The sequence below is a fragment of the Stegodyphus dumicola genome, chromosome 10, assembly GCF_044657685.1.
Source record: "Stegodyphus dumicola isolate Sdum_Otavi_A_Nest chromosome 10, ASM4465768v1".
Classification (NCBI taxonomy): domain Eukaryota; kingdom Metazoa; phylum Arthropoda; class Arachnida; order Araneae; family Eresidae; genus Stegodyphus; species Stegodyphus dumicola.
In genome coordinates this window covers 69,808,372-69,829,564 of record NC_140777.1, presented here as the reverse complement: position 1 = coordinate 69,829,564, position 21,193 = coordinate 69,808,372, and the positions used below count along the sequence as shown (strand labels likewise).

At 32.6% G+C, this 21,193-nt stretch overlaps 1 protein-coding gene across 3 annotated transcripts in view; it reads left to right on the top strand.

The window, feature by feature from the left end:
* LOC118193121 (uncharacterized) overlaps positions 1 to 21,193 on the top strand; it is a 173,560-nt gene that overhangs the window by 65,702 nt on the left and 86,665 nt on the right. For all 3 annotated transcript variants that reach the window (XR_015043446.1, XM_085825060.1, XM_085825061.1), the window contains exons 15-19: positions 439 to 604; positions 7,186 to 7,548; positions 10,459 to 10,591; positions 11,808 to 12,094; positions 16,095 to 16,334. Coding sequence is in view for 2 of the 3 variants with exons in the window: in XM_085825060.1 (XP_085681186.1) it covers positions 439 to 604; positions 7,186 to 7,548; positions 10,459 to 10,591; positions 11,808 to 12,094; positions 16,095 to 16,334 (1,189 nt within the window). In the remaining variant the exon portion in view is untranslated. The remainder of the gene's footprint in view (positions 1 to 438; positions 605 to 7,185; positions 7,549 to 10,458; positions 10,592 to 11,807; positions 12,095 to 16,094; positions 16,335 to 21,193) is intronic.

Here is a 21,193-nt window from a genome sequence, read left to right as displayed (position 1 = left end):
AGAAAAACAATGACCTAAGAAAAATAATCAAAGTAAACTGTGTTCTTTATCAGTCCAACCCCTAACATATATACATCTGTTAACTACTCTAGTTTTTGAAAGAGACATTTGACTTCTATGTTCAGAGTATTATGATCGGAATTTCTTTGTCAGAAAAACAAATGTCTGTAAATTCATGATCATAGTCATACATGTAAAATGTGCATAATTTCATTTATTTTTAAAAAAATTTCTCGGTAAATTTCTCCCTAAAGAATGTTTTCGTATTTACATATACATATTCAATTTCTGTGTTAAAATAACGTATCAACTTCTGCGATTACAGTTACGTTCAAATATTGTGAAACAATACATGCTAAAAAAGCATCGTTCCTAGTATGCATATGTGTTTTGATCTAAGAATTATGCCACTATTTATGATTATTTTTTTAATTATAGGTGTATGTATGCGATCAATGCGAATCGACAGATGTTTACACGAATGACCTAGAGATGAGGTTTAATCTTTTAAAAGGTATACCAGCTAGAATAGTGCAAATTAAAATTTTGGAATATTATGAACAGCCATGTTTGCGTTTAGAAATTCTAGGATGCAGAGAAAAAGGTAATACCAATGTATTATATTCCAAATATTAAATATCTGATACAATATTTCATTGAGGATTAATCATGCCTGAATTTGTTAACCTTTTATTAATACACGCATTTTTTTAATGTGAGAATTTTGCTATCGTTTGTGATTCAACTTAAAAGTAATTTGAATGCATTTGATATACTCTAAGTTACATAATAGTTTTAAGAAAAATGGCTTCTGATGATAGTTAACTATAAACAAGCTGGAATCAAAAAATAACAAAAAGCTTCTAAATTGAATTTTATTGCAATTAATATAATATGTACTTAAATATAGCTATTTTGTTTAAAATAGTTATATTTAAACCATTTACGAATGTCTAAAATAGTTATATTTAAACAATGAGAAACTAAAATATTGTGCCATTGAGTGACAAAAGTTATGCGTAACTATATTAAATTAATCCTTAATTTTTAATCTAAAAATCTAAAACTACTGAAAATTGGTATAAATTATGTAATGCTGGATGCGAAATAACAGCCAGTACTAAATCAATATAAAATAAAGTAAAAAACGAATTAAGAGCTCTCTTTTAAGCTCTCATTTTTAAAGATTACTACTTCATACGTTTTGTAGTAAACTCTATTATCTCTGTTTTACTGAAATTTGTTCATCAAAAATTTATAATTTCATTTAGAAGCTAGGCATAAAATTCCATGAAGAAAAGATACTGTGATTTAATTTTGCTCACCATTTATATCATAAAATACCAACGTCTGGTGTGATTTCCAACATCAGCTTCAGAATGTTTTCTCTGTAATGGGAACCATTCACAGCAAAGTGAGGTAAAAATGATGCTTGTATTATATTTGAAATGGAGCTTCACAAATCACACAGATTGCTTTCTTACAGCTACACGATTCATACACTCACGCATATGACGTGTATACATGCAATTTTCTAACAGTCGTAAATAATCTGGGACAACTTGTTCGCAGAATCGAAATCAGCTTATGATCATTTACATGACTTTTAAATAATGTCTATTCTCGCTCTGATGGTTGCTTTCAGCGATGCTGGTATATTTTGAGTTTTTTCAGTGTTCCTTCTAAAAAAATTATATAAGAAGATTTTCACCTTTACTACAACATCTAAAGAAAAATGTGCATCTAATGTGCAATTCACAACCGCTATATATGGACGGTTTCCGGTTAATGCAAATTCTGAAGTAACTACATGAGATGTATAAAAAGCAAAATTAGTATATGCAAAGCATGGATGGCAATGCAAGGGGAAGTAGTTTTGTAAGATATTGAATATGTTTGTAAACCTAACGTAGGCGAAATAGAAATTGAATGCACAAAAACAAGATGCTTCAATGCCAATAATTTTTAACAATGAGAAACTAATTTTGTTTAAGCTACTTATTTCTTAACACAACCCTCTATCTGTCCATATACAACTATCACAAATTACACCGATGTTGTAATCCATATACCATCGTGAATGGAACTTTCAAATATAGTTACAAGTACTTCCTCAATTGTAGCCCTTGCACATAGATTTGAGTAACTCGGTGAATGAATGTAAAGTGAAGACTGCTGCATATGCTTTGATGCCAGGTAGAAAAAGGCTTTATTACAAAATCTCTCAAACTTTAAAGTGAAAATTTGGCTTAGGTTCGAAACATAATGGCTTTTGAACAACAGCAGTCATGCCCTTTGAAGATGCTTTTATTTTTCCCTACAGCCATGCAGAAAATGCTTACGACGATTTTATAGAAGTGTAACCAATCCCTTAACATAAACTGTTGGACTAACTGTGACAACAAGGCTGCCCTCTGGTGAGTAGCCAGAGAAGTACTTCAGTGAAAGCCAAGCGTCACACTTGATAGGTTGTGTCACTCTTGCTCTGTAATATTCTTAAAGTTAAATATAATGTCCGTGTGTAACTTAAACCTGTTAATAAATGCTTGTTACACTATACAAGACTCTTCTATGACCCTATCTAAAACGACCCCCACACAGAAGCACTTTTGCAGTTCTACCAAGACATTGATGTACTAAATCTGTATCGAGGAACTGGAAAAGTCTAACAAAATGTCAGAATATATATGTATCATTAGCGCATCTTTCCTCAACAAGTCGTCTATGAAAACAGCTTAATAATAGACAAACGTGGAAGAAAAATAAATTAAAATTCGTTTGAAAGAATTCGTTGGTATTTTGTCAGCCAGCTGCTGGATATGAAAATGTTCACGTGAAAATGTAAGCATGTAATAGGAAGAATTTAAAGGAATCAATATTGAAACGAAGAGAATCACAAATTTAACAAACATATGGAAGGATCTCATTTAAAAATCAGGTATTCCATTAAAACACTCAGAGAAATTTAAAAACACGACGGCTACCAAATCGATTTCGCAGATTTGAATTTTCCAGGGAAAATACAGAATAAAGAAAGGGCATTTCTGTGGAGAAAATCGAGACTCTCTTAACATGCTCAGAGGCAACAAATAATATAAAAAAGTGAGTAGAAATTGCATTACTTATCTCAAAACTGTGGTACAACTAAGAACGCACAATTTAAAAGTGAAGATTATAATCGACGTTTTGGGCTTTAAACATAAGAGACTTACTGCCTCACGATTTCAAATATATATATAAGTAACAAAACAAAAATTTAAAAAATAAAAATTGTTTTATAGACGTAGAGGAAAATCTATTGGTGATTTTTAAACAAACCAGCAATTTCAACCACAATTTTGACAGTTCGAAACCTGGATATAGGGAAAAGAGAAATTTTAAATGCTTTCATGCTAAATTTAAGGTGTAGTTAATATAATAGATATATATATATATGTATATATATATATCTATTATATTAAATATATGTATCCATATATATATATGTATATATATATACATATATATATATAGAGAGAGAGAGATTGTTGTCAAAAGCTATCCATTTACACATATCAATAGCCTAGAATTTTGCTAAAGTAAATTAATAATTAATCATTTTTCCAACTTTACAGTAAGGTAATCAAAGAATTTTTTTGTTCCATTATGTCCCACAAAATTCAAAATTAAAGAAGCTAGGGTTACGGCCCCATTAATGAGTATTTCTTCATGAGAAAATATCCCTGATTTCGATTTATGCGAAAATGTTGTGTATAATTACATCAAAATGCTGGTACTCGCTAAACGGCATGGAACACTATCTTAGAGTGCTGACGTTTAGAAGTAAAAAACATCAGTAGTAAAGATTTACTACATTTCAAATTAATGAATTGGTATTAGCATGAGTAATAGTTTTCCGTATTAAAACGTAAATTTATGTTTTACGTTTTTCGGAACAGGAAAAATGAACGGCCCCTCCCCAAGGAATTGAACTACATCTTTTCCAGTTATTCACTAAAGGTGTAAACTTGCCTCACCCAAAGAGCGCGTAAAAATGGAATGTGATTATTCCTTGCAATGTTAAATGAAACCCGTTATTTACGAAACATGGGTAATTTACCACTTTTATCATTTAAAACCAGCAAGCTCTTCAAAACTCTGTCCTCAGAATCTCGAGCTAATAAGGACCGAATTTTTTCCCATTGTTCAGAAGTCTGGTATCACAGATATCAAGTTTTCGTCCATTTGCAGTCCATTTCTTTAGGGTTTTTCTCCTTCAGGAACTTCAAAAAACTACTTTTGTGATATAAGAATGCCGTGAAATTGTTTACAATTGATTAGTCAACGGACAGCGAACTCCATAAGCTGCTTCCAAAGGTGTCCCTTGTTCTTGTTTCTTTCCACGTATTTAGATCACACAAGCGTTTTAAACATGCTTTCAAAATGTCTGTTACATTTTCTTGATAGTACATACATGAATTTCAATTGATGTATTAAAAATCCTTACTATTTCTAACAAGAAAACATCGAAAAGTATCTAATTTACATTTAACACTAAAATTATAACATGTTTTTGCATTATGTTTTTATTTATTTGGATTCTAGTAATTTTAATTCAATAAAAGGAAAGTATTTTTTTATATATAGAAGATATTCTTAACCCATTTCTCAAAATCTTTCTTCATAACCATTGACAGAAGGAAAGTGAACAGAAATTTGGAGTTTTTCCCTATAAAATAAAATATTAATTAGTTTATTTTAGAATTTCTCCTATCCGCTACGAAAACATTCTATTCTGCAAAAATAGTTCTCAAATTACTGCATCACGTTGATACTAAAAACTAATAATTACTGAGCCAGTCATACCTTAAAACGATCCATACTTGCATAACGTCCAAACGCGCATAACAGCAATAAACGCTCCTTTTTACTTCCTTGTACGAAGTAAAAAGGAATCGCAAAAAGTTTCAGGCAGCATATTTCAACGAAAATATCGATTTTGACCGCTATCGAATGAAATTTAACGATGTTTTTGCGTCATATCTGTACGTAAGGACAGAATAAAAGACACCTTTCCTTCAAAAAAAAATTATAAAACTGTTTAAAATTAATTCTGAAGAGAATTTTTCGTGGCGTCTGTACGAACGTATGTACGTACGTGCGTACGTACGTATCTCGCATAACTCAAAAACGAGTAGCCTCAGAACGTTGAAGTTTTGTATATAGGACTGCTGTAACATGTTAGATGTGCACCTCGTATTTTGGTTGCAATCGGCCGCACCAATCGTGTATAAATATATTTATATATATATCCACTCTATTACCCGGCTCAGTGATCTCAGTTTCTTTACTCTTATATGTTTGTAAATTGTACATTTTTTTCTTTAAAAATGATTGAATTATATTGTTTTTATCGTCCGGTTAATGATTTTATGCCTTTAGTAAATCTGTGTGCAATATTTTTAGAATTATCAGCAATTTTAAAGTTGTTTATTTGCCGCTAAGCCTGTTTTAATGGCGGCCATTGATGTTTACATATGAAACAGGAGATTAGTGGATTTGTTGCCAATCTAGAGAAACTTAGCTTCGCAACAACAAAGATAACGCATTAATTTATTATTGCCAATTAAATCATGCCTAATTCTTTCTGGAATTTTTTCGAGGAAATAAGCGTTTGAGATTTACTTCGTAATTTTTAATATATAGATATTTTGAGTTTTTATGTATTTTTGCCTTCTTGCGAAGTAAGAACTGAATTAATTAAATGAGAAATACTCAATCGTCTGTGAAAACTGTTTCTTTTTTGTTTTATTTGCTTAATTTCTTTTATACATAGTTCTAACTTTATTATAGTATTTGAATAGAACATGTGGCAACGATTAGATAATTCTTTAAATGATATACATTTTGTGCATTCTGAGTTATAATATGAACGAAATATAATACTGTTAAGTAAACCTAGCGCCAGAGTGTCGCTATGGTAAACAAAGTGAATTTTAAAGAATGCATCTATTCTATTGTGGTTTATGCGCTGTCGGCGAAGTAGTTTTAATTGAATCTAATAAGTTTAAATAAAATGCAAGAAAAAATGCGTATAATTTAATATTCCGTACAAAGAAGTCATGTGGTGTACACATCAGATTTTTTTTTCATTTCTGAAAAGCAAGACTATGCTGCTTACAAATTTTAGTTAATACATTTTGCCTTATTTTTAAATATTCCTTTTGCTGCATTTTATTTTCTTCAAGCATTCTCATGCAAAGTACTTTCCCAAAAATTTTTGAGTTATTTTTTCTTTACTTCTGCTTCTGAATCTGCTTTGATTTCAGAATCGTACTTTAACAAACAGTGCCTCAGATACTAGCAGAATTTTAAATGTTCCTACGCTTTTAAGTCTTTAGTGTTTCGTTTTTATTATACAGGGTAATGTTTTTCTTTTTATAGATTTTTCAAAGATAGACATTTAACTTAGACTTCACTGCATTTTTCTTGAATTTATATGTATGAATGCTTTTAGACAATTTATATATTATGTTAAGAATATCGAATTTAGTGAAATCATAATCAGGCCCAGCACCAGCATTTTTTGGCATGCAAGATGACTATTAGTTTTAGTGCCCCACATAAGTTAAATATATTTATGATTCAAAACTAAATGTATTTTTATTAACTAGTCGCTTGAGAGAAAACATTAATTGGCGCTTTCCGAAAATCAGCTCACTAGGTAGCTGCTTATGTCGCCTGTACTTAAGAATTGCCTCTCATTGTGTTGATACTATGTGTAACTCAAATCACTTCTTTGCTATTTAATATCTCATTAATATGCTAAAACTGTAGTACAGTTTGTATTTATGAGAAGTGTTATATTATTCCAAGTTTATAGGTATTGTTTGTCTTAAGTACTGTTTAAAACTTTCTTGAAAATTATCCTAAATAACCATCATAAAACCTGATTCTGGCATGCACTGTAATGATTTGTCATGTTAATTCCGATATCCAACAGCATCTGAAATACGGGAAAGGTCAACAATATTTCTGGCTAAATCGAACCAACGACTTCATAGCCATCTGATGAATGTTTTACGGGTTAATCTACTTTCGTTTTTAACTGATGTCATATTCCTTACAACTTCTATTATTATAAAAAAACATTAAACCGATTCCAAGTTAGACACAAAAAACTGACTTTTCTTAATTTACCTACAGTTCAGTGTGGAACTACCATGAGCACTCCTGAAGGGACTGTAGCATCACCGAATTATCCATATTATTATGGCCAAGATAAGTCCTGCTGGTGGTCCATTGAACCAGAACCAGGGAAGCATATCGAGTTAAATTTCATTTCCTATGATTTGGCAGAAAAAGAAGACATTTTAGAATCTAGCAAGTGCCGTGATGAACTAACTGTGTACTCTGGGTATGGGAACAGCTCAATTATAAAGTCTCCTGATGGTAATCTATTCCCTAAAAGGATCATTTCGAATGGAAAAATGAAGATTCACCTCCAGAGCTGTTTCAGATACTCTCGAAGTAGATACAGAGGATTCTTTGCTCATTATAAATCAGTAGGTAAGTGTTTCAAACTATGTAATAATTAAATATAAAACAAACGAATCTTATTACATCTAATTTCTGAGCATTACTGGTGTGAATTTAATTTTACCCAGCTTTCCGTTTATACTTATGTTGCTTAAAAATTCTTATTTGTTGATTCTCTGACTAATAGCGGAGAATATATTTCTTATTTCCCTCATTTTGGTCTTTTTTTCATACTTTAAACTTATACTAGTGTTAAAATAAAGAGCGAAATATATTTAGGACTATAACAGAGGTTTCAGTGACCCGATGTTTCTTTCAAGAATGAACAGTAGCATGGACCGTTACTGTAAAATTTATTCCTCAACTCATATAAGCATGTTTTTTAAGCATTGTATAATGTTTGTGTATAGCAAATGTATCACATTTATACATAATGCAACATTATGAAGAGAGGCTCAAAAAAATTTTAGTAAGTGGTATTTTTTAAATCTTAAATTTTTCCTAAATTTATGTAAATGAAACAGTCAGGACCTAACGAAATAGTATAGAGGAAAACAATTATTATAAAATTGCTGTTTTAGAGGTTACGTTTTCTAGTGATTTTCTAATTAGGTAAATTAAGAGTATTAATGCTGGATAACTTCATAATTCCTAATGATAAATAAGGGCTAACAATCAAATGTAATTTAAAAAGTAATATGAGAGTAGTTTGCAGAAAGTGAATTTTAAACATTTCTCGCTTCTCTTCTCGGTCTAATAAGTTTAAAATTTTATCACTGAACTATAGAAGTTAGCACGAATAAATACAAGGAACTTTTTCATGGTGACAACCTTCTGCAATGATTATCTTTCAGAATGACTACTCTTTCTGACAGCATAGTTAAATATAGTTATTGAAAATCATTTAAAGCTGAGGTGGCTAACTTTTTTATACATATGATCGGCTTTTTCTGTTAAAAATATCACGATCTACCTACTAAAATCTAGACATTTAACTCATACAAATCCATATCTCATGCACTAATAAGTGATACTGATGGTTTGGTATTAAACCAAGCTCTATTTTGTTAATAATATTTATTAATTGAAAATTATCCTCATAAAAATACAGATTAAATTTTATTTCCTTACTTTTGTCATTAATTTGAGCTTTGCGTCTGCCCGTCTCATCGAAACGTTAACAATTTTTTGTATACCCAGACAACAGTAATGGTAATAATCTTCAGCATGTAATCAGTAAATAAGTAACTATATTTATTTTTTTGATGTTTAAATATGAAACAATTTAAGAGCAGGATCTACTTATTTAGAGCATAGGTAAGTAGATCCAAAACAATAATAGATATATTCTCGATATTTCGGTGATATCTTATACATTTAAATGAAACTTCAATTGGAAGAGATGCCTTCTGAATGATGCCTCTTCCTGTATGGAATTCACAATTTTTGAACTCTGCGTCAATTTGTGTATTTAATCTTTTGCTTATACTGTTATTGATTAACACTTGTTGATGAACTATGCAACAGCAGCTCAAAACCTTTGGAAATTCGTTATAAGTATAGCACAGTTTTATTTGCTGCTGTTCTGTCTATGATTATTGAAACTAGTTTTAAAAATGATAGTTTCAAATTAGTGAGGAAGGATTAAAAAAAACAGTTAAATATATCTGAACATATTCAAAGAAAGAAAGATATCTCTTTCATAAAAATCATACTCAACGATTCTCCTGTAGATGCACAATCTTTACCTTACAGTTTTTTAAAAAGCTGTTAAATTGTGTCACTGATATCTGTCGATTCATCATATTGAAGAGAACAACATGAATATCAATTAATTTTTTATGTCAATGTTCTCTAGGATTTTCCTCATTTGTTTTCAATCCACTGCATTACAGTATTTAGGGACAATTGAAGATCTTGCAGCAATCTAATTGCAGCAATAATTTTAGTTTTTTTTTTTTTTTTTTTTTTTTCTAAAAATAATTAACAAGGAAATTTGACGTTTCCCAGAAATTTTCGATTCTAAATTTTTCATCAGAAAATGGTTTAATTGTTTTTCCTAATGGCTTAATTTCAATGATGCATCAGGCACTACACATAATTTCAACATAGGGTTTTTGAAAACATTTATTGAGCTTTTACTTAATTGAATAATAAGATCTTTAATTTAACTTTTTTTCTCAAGTCATTATTTTGTAGATCATATGCGTGATCTTTCTTATGCAGAGTTTAAAGATGACTCCACAAGTTAACCATTTTTGTAATGGTTGTATTGGCACGGCATATTAAGCAACAAAGTTTATCATTCATCATATTAAAAAAGTAAGCGAGTCTCCATTCTTCATGAAAATGTTAAGTCTTCATAAAGGTAGATCCGTTTTTGTCCAGCACTAATGTTAAGAGATATTGCCCCTTTTTCTAGAACGCTAATACAATTTTGACACTGAGCTATTTAAGTGTCCACAACTGTTTGTTTTTATGAATCACGACTAAGTTCCTTTTGTGTGTTAAAATCATATTTTTCGGCAGTGATCGAGACAAAATCACTTCGTGATCTACATGTGGCCATTCCTGACTTAAAGCACGTTCTCAAACTGATCAACAGCACAGAAAATAAAAGTCAAATTAGGGTAATCTTCGTAAGGAAGTTTCCATGCACAATGAATTTTATTGGTATCTATTTGAGCACTATGAATTTTATCGGTATATATATTACGCCTTTTGATTTTCTTTTAGGGATGACAGAAATTAAGGAATATAACATTTCTATTTTGGCTGTCTTATAACATATATCACTTCAATTTCGATTACTTAATATTAATTAATTTTTAAATAGCCAGATGAGAAAATTAGTATTTCATCATGACTTTCGTTTTAAAACTTTTTTGTTGTAATTCGGATGTTTTTGTGTTGTTAAATTCTATGAATTTCTTTTTTCAGATTGCCCGGGATGTGGAGTCGGAAATTTTCAGTGTTCTGAAATGCAGGTCTGTGAATCTACATGTGGAAAGATACTGTCTATTGGCTATCCTCTGAATTATGAAAACAATCACCGCTGTACCTGGTTAATAAAGTAGGAATACAACTCAAATTACTCATATTTTTCTATTGTTTGGTTGTTAACCGAATTTATCTGAATAAATTTTGAAGAAATTTAAATATGTATAAATCATCATTATTTATAAACGCTTCAAGTTCTTATGTAGATATAAATATAATTATTATTATAGCATTACTTTTAGCGAAATGTTAAACTTAACAAATGTGGCAGATGGCCTGAGTCATTTTTCAGGCAAAGCATCTGTTCTAAGCCACGCTGATGCGTGATTCCTGCAAATATAAACACTCTTTTCCTTTTACAGGTCATGTGACACAACGAACGTTAGTTTGGACTTGAACTCCGCGCCCGAAAATTAAAAACAACTCTTAAAAATCTCTCTTACATTTTTTTTACTTCTCGTGTGTGTGTCATTTCATTAATAAATCGGCTTTCGGCAAACTTAATAGTCTTAATTATTAGTCCCGAGATGTTTTAGTAATACTGAGAAGAAAAATATGTCATACAAGTATTTTAATATTACAAAAAAAAAAAAAAAAAAAGATGTGTGTATATTTAGCAAATTAAGAAATATACTTGCACAAAAAATTTCCGCGGGAAACATTTGCCGATCTTCGGCAAGAAATGAATCCTAAAATGAAAGCTAATTTTTAACTTAAAACACACTTTAACTTACATTAATTTTAAGTTCTCTTCTTCTTATTTCATTTTTAAGTTCAACTCACTGGCGGTGAGGAAAGGAAGTTTTATGTTAACTTTTACATTCTGTATTGCTTCTTCCTTCTGCAGTCAGATTAAGAACAGTAACTCGCCTGTACAGGCGGGGTAACGTTTGAGGGTGAGCAGTTGGTAGAAGTATTTTATAAGCTAATAAAGATTAATTTTTAGATGATGGCTTTCATAGCAGATCAATCACATACGTGACTACAACACTGAGGAAGAAAATGTTTTGACGAATTTAATTCGATGTTGTTTGCAATTTTAATTGGATTTATTGAATATTATTGGACTCATGTATATGGTCTAGCCTAATGTCTAACCATTTAGTATCAGTAACAACAACAACACTATTATAATAAATAAGTTAAATAATGAACTGTAATACAAAAATTAAAAGTATGATTGTGATAGAATTCAAGTAATTATTTGCAAATTTACTTTTAGAACGAATTGTCGTGAAAACTTTACATTACATACATAAAACTAATTTCAAATTATTCCTGTCTTTTAGGGCCGATGTTTCCCATTTCATTAACCTGACTTTCCAGGATTTTGACATAATTGGTGGAGAAAACTGCCAGTATGATTATTTAGCGGTATATGATGGGAATACGAAAGACAAATCCCATCTAATTGGTAAATTCTGCAACGCCAAGAAACCTAAAATGGAAATAGTTTCTAGCTGGAACACACTCCTGTTGGAATTTTCATCAGATGCAGAAGTTACCGGAAGAGGATTCTTTTTGAAATTTTCCTCCAATAATTTTCGAAGGCCAGCTGATGTTTATGATGTAGATGGTAAGGACGTTTACCTGAAGATTTTCGGTTACGTTCACTGGTTTCACTCTTTATGATTATAGAGCGATAAAGTATTCTAAATACATTAGTTATCATTAGTTAAGGAAAAATCACAAAAATGACGATTACCCAAAAAGTTACATGTAGAATTCAATGAAACTAACCCACAGATTACAGCATAGTAACGTTTAAAATAATATGAAAAGAAATTACCAGTCAATTATGGTGTTATAGAAATTAGCATATGTATGACATGAAGAAATCGGATGTGTCAGTTTGGCATAGAAGGATTACCTACAATATGAAGTATGCAGCACAAACAGCAGCACGTAGAGCGATGCCCCTAGACGTAATACAACACATACAACGATATGTGATGCTATCAGTTATGCGGTCTATCAGTTCCGTAAGAAGTGAGAGCCATTGCTCTTACAAAGCATTTTCAAGCGTGTCAAGCATCTGAAGAGGTGGATTGAGAGCAGCTGTACGCCTTTCTAAAGCACCCCAAATTTGCTAGATGGAACTGAAGTCAGGTGATCGGGCTTACCATTCTACGCGCCGAATTGTTTGGTGCTGAAGATAATCATCCACGATGTGCAGTCTAACGCTGTCGTCCTGTAGCAGGAAATCATCACCCGTTGTCCGGGCATAACGGCACGCATCAGGGATGCATCATAAGCATCAAGGATGCTATCTCTATAGGCCTGAGCAATCACGGTTACATGCAGAAAGACATAGAGATATGTGCGTTCACCTAAGGAGATACTACCACACACAGACATTTCCTACTTCCTATGCATCTCTTTGGTGGATAATAACGGATTACAGGTTCTCTCCCAATAAAATAACGCCTACTATTGCTTTGGAGACTAAACATAGACTCCTCCCTAAAGAAAATAGCCGTCCAGTTTTCAGCCTTTTTCTAATGGGAATATTGACGTGGCCACTTCAAACATTTTCTTCTATGACGTGGCATGCGCAGCACGCAGATGGATGGTGGCTTCATGTACAGACCTCCTTCATATACAGACAGCCTTTTGCGCACGGTTGACGTTGACACCAACTTTTCTTTAGCTGCAGCAAGGAAGGATTAAAGTAGAGTTGGAATTGCGGTTCTATTCCTTCGTATGCATGACAGCAAGTATCGACGCTCGTCATAGTGGTTAGCCGTACTTCGCTAAATCTCCTGGACGGCGAATCTGGGGTTGTAAATTTTTGCCAAAGTCCATGAACCACAGAATAACTTACATTTTACCATCATACCACTTCTGTCTGAGTTAGCCCTGCCTCTAGTTTCTCAACTCTCTTTCGCAGTTCTTCCAGCAAATAACGCCTAAACGTCATTGTTACCAGCTGTGTATTCCAGACTTCTTATCTCAGTATAGTCATTGTTATACTGAGATAAGTCACGTTATTCACATTGCTACGAAATGGGTATCCCAGATTTCTTATCTCAGTATCATAGCGAAATTTGAAGACCTGCTCCAAACCATGCAATTTTATGCTGCTCGCGGATGCTAATTTGCATACTGTAGTTTTACTGAGCAACTCTTTGACAACATATTCAAATTTTATACGGACTGGATTATTTTTGAACAATTGTCGCTATTTTTGTGATTTTTTCTTAATTTTTGAAAACTACCGTAAATATGCATTTCCTGTTATTGTTCAGCATAACTCAATCTTGTCCGTTAAGGATATGCGATTTTTTTACAGTAACTTAACTATCTCTTGCATATTACCGGACATATCTCATATTCATTGCGTACAAACTTTGGTTGCATTTTATTATTCAAGATCTTATGTGTAACATTTTTAGAAGGATGAAAATATATTTAATCCTCTACGCAATGCTTTGTTGAGTTCGAACTTATACGAACTATTAGAATATAATAGTTTTAATGATTTCTGCCTACTGCTGATTTACGTGACCAAAATGATATTTTCTCTTAATAGTTGTTGCTAAATAAATAATCATTTGCCAGACATAGTTATGTTACAATTCGGTGCGGACGTAAAACCGAAGGTACAGTCATTATTTCATTCGCAAGTTATAAGCTAAGAAATTCATCTACAGTAGATAGTTATTGTTCTACTATGCAATGTATATCCCGTTATGTACGGTAAATTTTATTTTGCATATAGAATAACCGTATATTAACAGCATTTTCGTTCTTCCCCTTATGGTAAGCAGTGAACTAATAGAAAAATTTCTTTGCTTAATGTTTTTGGTACCACGACGTTTTCTAAAATTCATAACCAAAATTATCTTAACACCTACTGACAAAAGTTCACTTTTTGTTTAATATTAAATTTAATATAGCATGTTTGTTGCAGGAATATCGAATCCTTAATATTTTCTGTTGTACAAACACATTTCAGGTTCCATAGAACAATGTATATAGTTTCGGTAAACTATAAAATATTATCCTTTGTAACACTCAGAAACGTTTTAAAGGCGGTTATGTCTGCTAACTGAACCTATTTGAGAAATTAGATATATGTTGAACAATTGAATTAGTTTAACTACCTTAATGAATAAAAATTCTTTACAGATGGAAGAAATAGAAGTCTAGCTGCACAATATTTCTATGAAAACTTTTTTTTTTTTTTTTTTTTTTTTTGCATGTGCATTTTTGAACAGAATTTATTTCTTCTAGTACATTTTTCTTAAATGAAAACGTATCTGGGAGGAAGTAAAGCACTATAATTTGTGTATAGCTTCTGTATACAGTTTGGTCTATTTTAGCAGTATAAACTAGCATCAAACTCCTAACAGACTTAAAGCGAATTTATCATTTAGTCTGAAGTAACAGCAGTCTTTAAAGGGTTTAAAACAACTTCTTTATGAAAGTCAGAACTTGAACATAAATGCACGTCTCGTGCTCACATAATCAAACCACCACTTGTAGGGATGAAATTTAAGATAACGGTCAAATCAAGTTTAAAACTAAGCCTTGTAGTCAACGATTACAAAACTGATTTAATGAGAAGTTGGCTCAAAGAAGGCAACATGAAGTTCTCAGGGGCGTAACAATTTAAATGTTAGCAACAATAATATAAAGCCAAAGAATTATAATCTTTTAAGAGCTAGAGAAACATAGTAGGGTGACCTCGAAAGGTAAAACCATGCTTTGTATTAATCCGAAATCCTCGACTTAAACAACTCTGTGATTTGCATTATTGTAAAGAAACAGAACACAGAAGGGATAGCAAAGCTGAAATTATATATAACTGTGTTCATCAAATAATAATAACCCTACATTTCAATATACGTATGCATATTCGAAAACAATTTTAAGTCCTCTATCTGGAGTGAGTGCACATCTAAAATCTCTCAATACCTAGCATCCCAATGTATCTGTGCACATACATATACTAAATGAGGTAGTAAATGAGTGATTTATAAGCCTCGTACATCCGAAACAAAAGGCTTATAATAATCGTTTGCCTAGATATTTTTGTGAATGATAGATTGCTTTTTTAACGTAGGACAGTTCGACAACTAAAACGATGCATGGAGTAGATATCAGCAGAGCTCATTACTGTTAAGAGATTAAACCAAATATTTTCTTAATGTCAGTGTAGGCTTTGGAGAGTGGAAAGGAATACCGAACAACCAAGTGAGGACACTTACAGTGAGATGCAGTCCTAGATTGATAAGCAGTCATGATACTCTTCTAGTTGATACCTTAGGGTACTGAGATAAGCTGAAAAGTATAATAACTAGGCTGATAACATGGAGAATACGTTCCCTACATTCTTACTCAGGGCAATTTCAACTCGTTTGTGTTTCAGCTGTTTTTAGAAAGCTACAGAACTTCATAAATTCTTTTTCCCGCCGAAGAGCAAAATTTATATCATTGTAGAGTATAATAAATTACTGTGGTGTCTGTAAGTCTACTCAATTTCAAACTTGTTTGTCTTAACAGTTACGCCTTATAATATATATATTTCTTAAGTGCATTAAGCCATTTATTCGCTATTCTCTACTATTTAGATGATCTCACATGCCCAAAACCTTGGAAGTACTACAATGGCTATTGTTACAATGCTTTTCACGAAAGCGAGGCCCTACAGTGGTATGAAGCGGAAGCCAAGTGTAGGAAGCTTGGTGCAAAGCTTAGTGGAGACCAGAAAACTGGACACCTTGTCAGTATATTGGACAATAAAGAAAATACCGTTGTACATCATTTCCTCACAGAGTACTGGAAAGCAAAACACAAATCCCTATACATTGGTGAGTAACAAAAGTACTGTTTTATGTCTCTGAGAAAAGGATAAATTACTAACAAAATTTAAGGTTTCAGCTTCTTATCTATATCACATAATCTAAATTATTGATGTGATGGGTTAATTCCCTGATATCTAAAAGCATAATATATGCAATGTAACAGAAAATCGCGATCATTGTAGATACGACATGCACTGTCTAGGTGAAATAAAACATATTAGAAGATGCTATTATTTTTCCTGTTGCCGTATGTTATCATAATTTTCCTGACCTTACCTTAATTTTTTATACAGGCATACCAAGGATGTAGCAAATGAGATATCTTTCTCAAGTAAGAAACTGAAAATTTATTTTTAATTAACATTTATTAAATAGTAATAATAAAATGATTATAAAAAATATTTAGGTGGAGGGAGCATTTTGATATTTGCTTCAGGTTTCAAAATCCATCAGCACATTTTTCTGTTTCATTTCCTTTTATTTTAAACAGAACAAATGCAGTATACAATTGCTTTTGGTTTTCTTGTCAGGGTATATAATACAGATACTGAGCTTTATTAATCTAACTAAATACTAAGCTTCGTTAATCTCTCAACTATATCAAACTATATTTTCAAATATATCAAGCTATATTATAACAAAAACAATATATATTTCAATATAACAATATACATCAAATATATCTAATTTATTTTCAAATATATCAAACTATAATTTGATATAGTTGAACGTCAAAAAAACAAATGCAGTATAAAATTGCTTTTGGTTTTCTTGTCAGGGCATATAATACAGATACTGAGCTTTATTAATCTAACTAAATACTAAGCTTCGTTAATCTCTCAACTGTATCAAACTATATTTTCAACTATATCAAGCTATATTATAACAAAAACAATATATATTTCAATATAACAATATATATCAAATATATCTAAATTTATTTTCAAATATATCAAACTATAATTTGATATACACTCAAGTCCATAAATTAAGGATAATTCGGAGTCACGCGGAAATCGAACTCTAAAATAAATATATCACCTGTAAAATCACTACACACATCTTCAAGAATCATATGCAAATTTCAGGAAGTAACCAGATGAAACCGATGGTAAGTTACACTGACGAGAGTGTAAGGGAATGATATATAAGGAATACAGGCAAAGAAGTAAAATTGTTCGCAGGCGCTTTATAAGCATTTCAGTGCAATAACCGAATAGTTATGACACAAAAGACGCATTTGGATGATTTTTTACGTGGCAGAATTATCGGCCGTCTGGAATGTGGGCGTACCCAACTGGAAGTATCAGACGAACTTGGAATTGCCCAGAGTGTCATCTCCAGGCTTTGACAACGTTTCCAAGATGATGGTAATGTGAGTAGACGTTACAGCACAGGTCGCCCCAGAGTTACAACGCCAAATGAGGACCGGTATTTGGCAGTACCTGCCAAAAGAAACAGGCGGAACACAGCCTCAGACCTGTCTCGTCAGCTCTCTTCAGCCACTGGTACGACAATTTCAAGGTAGACCGTGTACAGACGATTAGGGCAGATTGGTCTATATGTTCGTAGACCTGTCAGATGCGTTCCACTTACTGCAACTCACTGTCGCCTGCGGTTAGCCTGGAGTAGAGAGCATGCATTGTGGACACCGCAACAGTGGGCTTGTGTGATGTTTTCCGACGAGTCCAGGTTTAGCTTGCAGTCTGATTCTCGCCGGACTTTCACATGGAGAGCTCCAAGTACCCGTTACCACCAAGAAAACATCATTGAACGACACAGTTACGGTGGTGATGGAGTGCTCGTTTGGGGTGGAATTATTCTGGGTTCCAGAACTGACCTGCATGTTCAAATTGGAACCATGACAAGCCAAATCTATCGGGACGTCATTCTGGAACAACATGTACGTTTGTTTCGGGGTGCCATGGGCGCACAATTTCTGTTTATGGATGACAACGCCCGTCCTCACCGTGCAAACATCGTAAGCGAATGCCTTCAATAGAAAAATATCACCCGTATGGACTGGCCAGCATTCTCACCGGACGTGAATCCAGTAGAACACGTGTGGGACATGCTTGGCCGTGTTGCAGCCCGTCAACTTCCTCCTACATGTCTACCGGAACTTCGGAGAGCATTGCTTTTTGAGTGGTGTAATATCCTCCAAGATCAGATCGATAATTTGATACTCAGCATGGCTAGGTGTTGTATGGACTGTATTGCATCGTCTGGGAGACATACAATGTATTAACAATCATACCAACCATGTAATATTGGTTTTTTGTAAATAGGTTTTTCTTTGCAATTTGCTCCAGGGAGAAAAAATTGCTAATTTTTTTAATATCAAACATATAGCATCTTTTTTTGCTCTTTACCTTTTGTTTAATAAATAAGCTTTACAAATAAGTCAAATTTGTTTTGCTTCTAACTCTTCCTTTGCTTGATTTTGCATTATCCTTAATTTATGGACATGAGTGTAGTTGAAAGATTTTTCAACTATATCAAATACATCTAAATTTAGTTTCAACTATATCTAACTATATTTCAACTATTCAAAGTTTTACTCAGCCCTTTTCTCATAACTACTGAATTATCCCAAATACATATAAAATTTCCACACTAGCAACACGATTCTAAGTTTTAGAAAGACGAAATGTGTGGTGATATATAAGACAGCTTCACATGTTATTAATGTAATATATTGAAATGCTGCTTCTGAAAAGTTGATTATATAGTATAATTACAATATCGTGAAACCAGGAAGTTATCTTTTAAAGGAAGTTAGTAAATGGATTTAATATGCGCTTTAAATGCTACGATGCATCAGTAGGATACGGTTTTGATAAAAATATTTAAAGGAAAACCTTTGTTTTATGCTTTCATTATTATAATATTTCATCAAAATCATTCAAAAATCAGCTTTTCTTATAAGGACATCAGCGTGCATGCTTTCTGTATAAGAAACACGCTTGGCTGAATTTCTGTACATGTCATGCCAAAAATGAACAACAAGAATCATATTTTTAACAGCTGTGAAAGCCCTGTCTTCAAAATAAATAAATGAGGAATATCCAATACCAAGAAAGTCAACAAGTAGATCATATTTATTTGGTATATATATAACAACTAAGGAGTATTTCTAACCTTCTCCTTTCCACTCGAGGCCACTTTCGCTTCGGCGAAATGTCATCTCGAGACGATTTTCCGCATATTTGGTGAATTTCTTTCAGCTGATTTTACACGCAGTTTAAAGAAATCTGATGGTTCTTTTATATCTGAAGATACTTGTGGCCCTGCAGCTCTTTTGCCGGATACAAACAGTATTTTTTGTGATATTTCTTCTATTTCTGGGCACGTTATCTATTCTGAATTTTCTGTCTCTTCTGAGGAATCATTATCGTTTTCTCCATTCACTACCTATTACCTTAATTTTTCCTCTTCTTACGCATCTTGCTTCATCGCTGTCTTCATCACTGCTTTCCTTCTCTCAGTCGTCAAGTACGCTATACAATGATGTAATTTCGTTTTTCGTCAGTGAAAAATCGTAGTCATCTTTACTTGATGGATTCCTGCATTGTATTTCAGACTCCGCAGCTTCGAATATAATATTTCTTGTCGAATTCGAACTGACTTTGAAGATGCAGATATACCGATAAATCTAAAAAAAAAAAAAAACAGTATTTGAGATTTTAATCTCAAACAGCAGTTGCAGTTGTGTTATACGCATCATCAGATCAAGTGACTGAGAGTCACCTCTCGATTGCAAAGGGCTAACTAATTTAGTACCTGAGTAGAACTCTCATGCCTCAGTGTTATCTTAAAGGTATGATGCGAGTTATGACCTAACTAACTTCCGAAGGATAAATATACAAGAAATTGAAAACCTCTTTGACTTTGCAGTGATTAGCTCAATGCAATTCAGCTGGATACACGAAAAGGTAATCCTCGATTTAGGTGGTAGATTGGTAACCCCGAAAGTGCCGTGTAAACTGAAACTGTGCGATATGAGTTCACGATGCGCATTGAAAAGAAATACCCATGTAGTAAATTTAACAAATCACACAGTTCAAAATAGAAGCATTTTTCCAAACATGGGTAAGGGTAAATTTATTGTCAGGGTCTGCTTCATATAAATTATTTTTTTTAACATGCCCAGCCGTGTTAAAATAATTGGTACTATTCGGTTTCGAGGGCCGTAAAATAATTGCAGCGAAAATGTACGCGCAAAAGCGCCAAATCTAGCAAATGCGCCCATTTAATAGCGCGCCAAATCTAGAGTACGTGCTGATTTCAGATTGCGTAAGTTTATATAGTTCTATATTTCTTAAGACGCCATTAAAATACTAGTTTAATTTTTAAATCCTTTTGTGATTTTAAATCCTTTTTTGATATCCTATGGATTTAACAACTTGGTAATTGCCCATAACGAAAATTCAGCAATAGAATTTTGGATAAAGTGCAGAATCTCCCACTGCTTGACGCGTTTTTAAGAATTGCACATACTCGGTATCCATGTGCACATCGACCTATTTTCACTTTAAAAAAAAAGTCCTAGAACTGCACAAAAACGGCACTGCGCACACCCTTGATTTTATCTATGTACACATCGACCTATTTTCACTTAAAAAGTAAATGAAAATTGACAAAAATTCAATTGCTTTTACCCTTGTAAAAAGCGGCAAACAATGCCGCTTTTTACAAGGGTAAAGAGAGTGAGCGATTCTGCACTTTACCGAGAATATTTTCAAAGAAAAGGCATCATTCATTATAGAAAATTACCTTTGAACAACCAACGAGATGAAATTAGCGATAAGTCGGTAGCGAAATAGCGGTGCAGGCATCCATTCAGTTATGTTTAGCAATTTTTA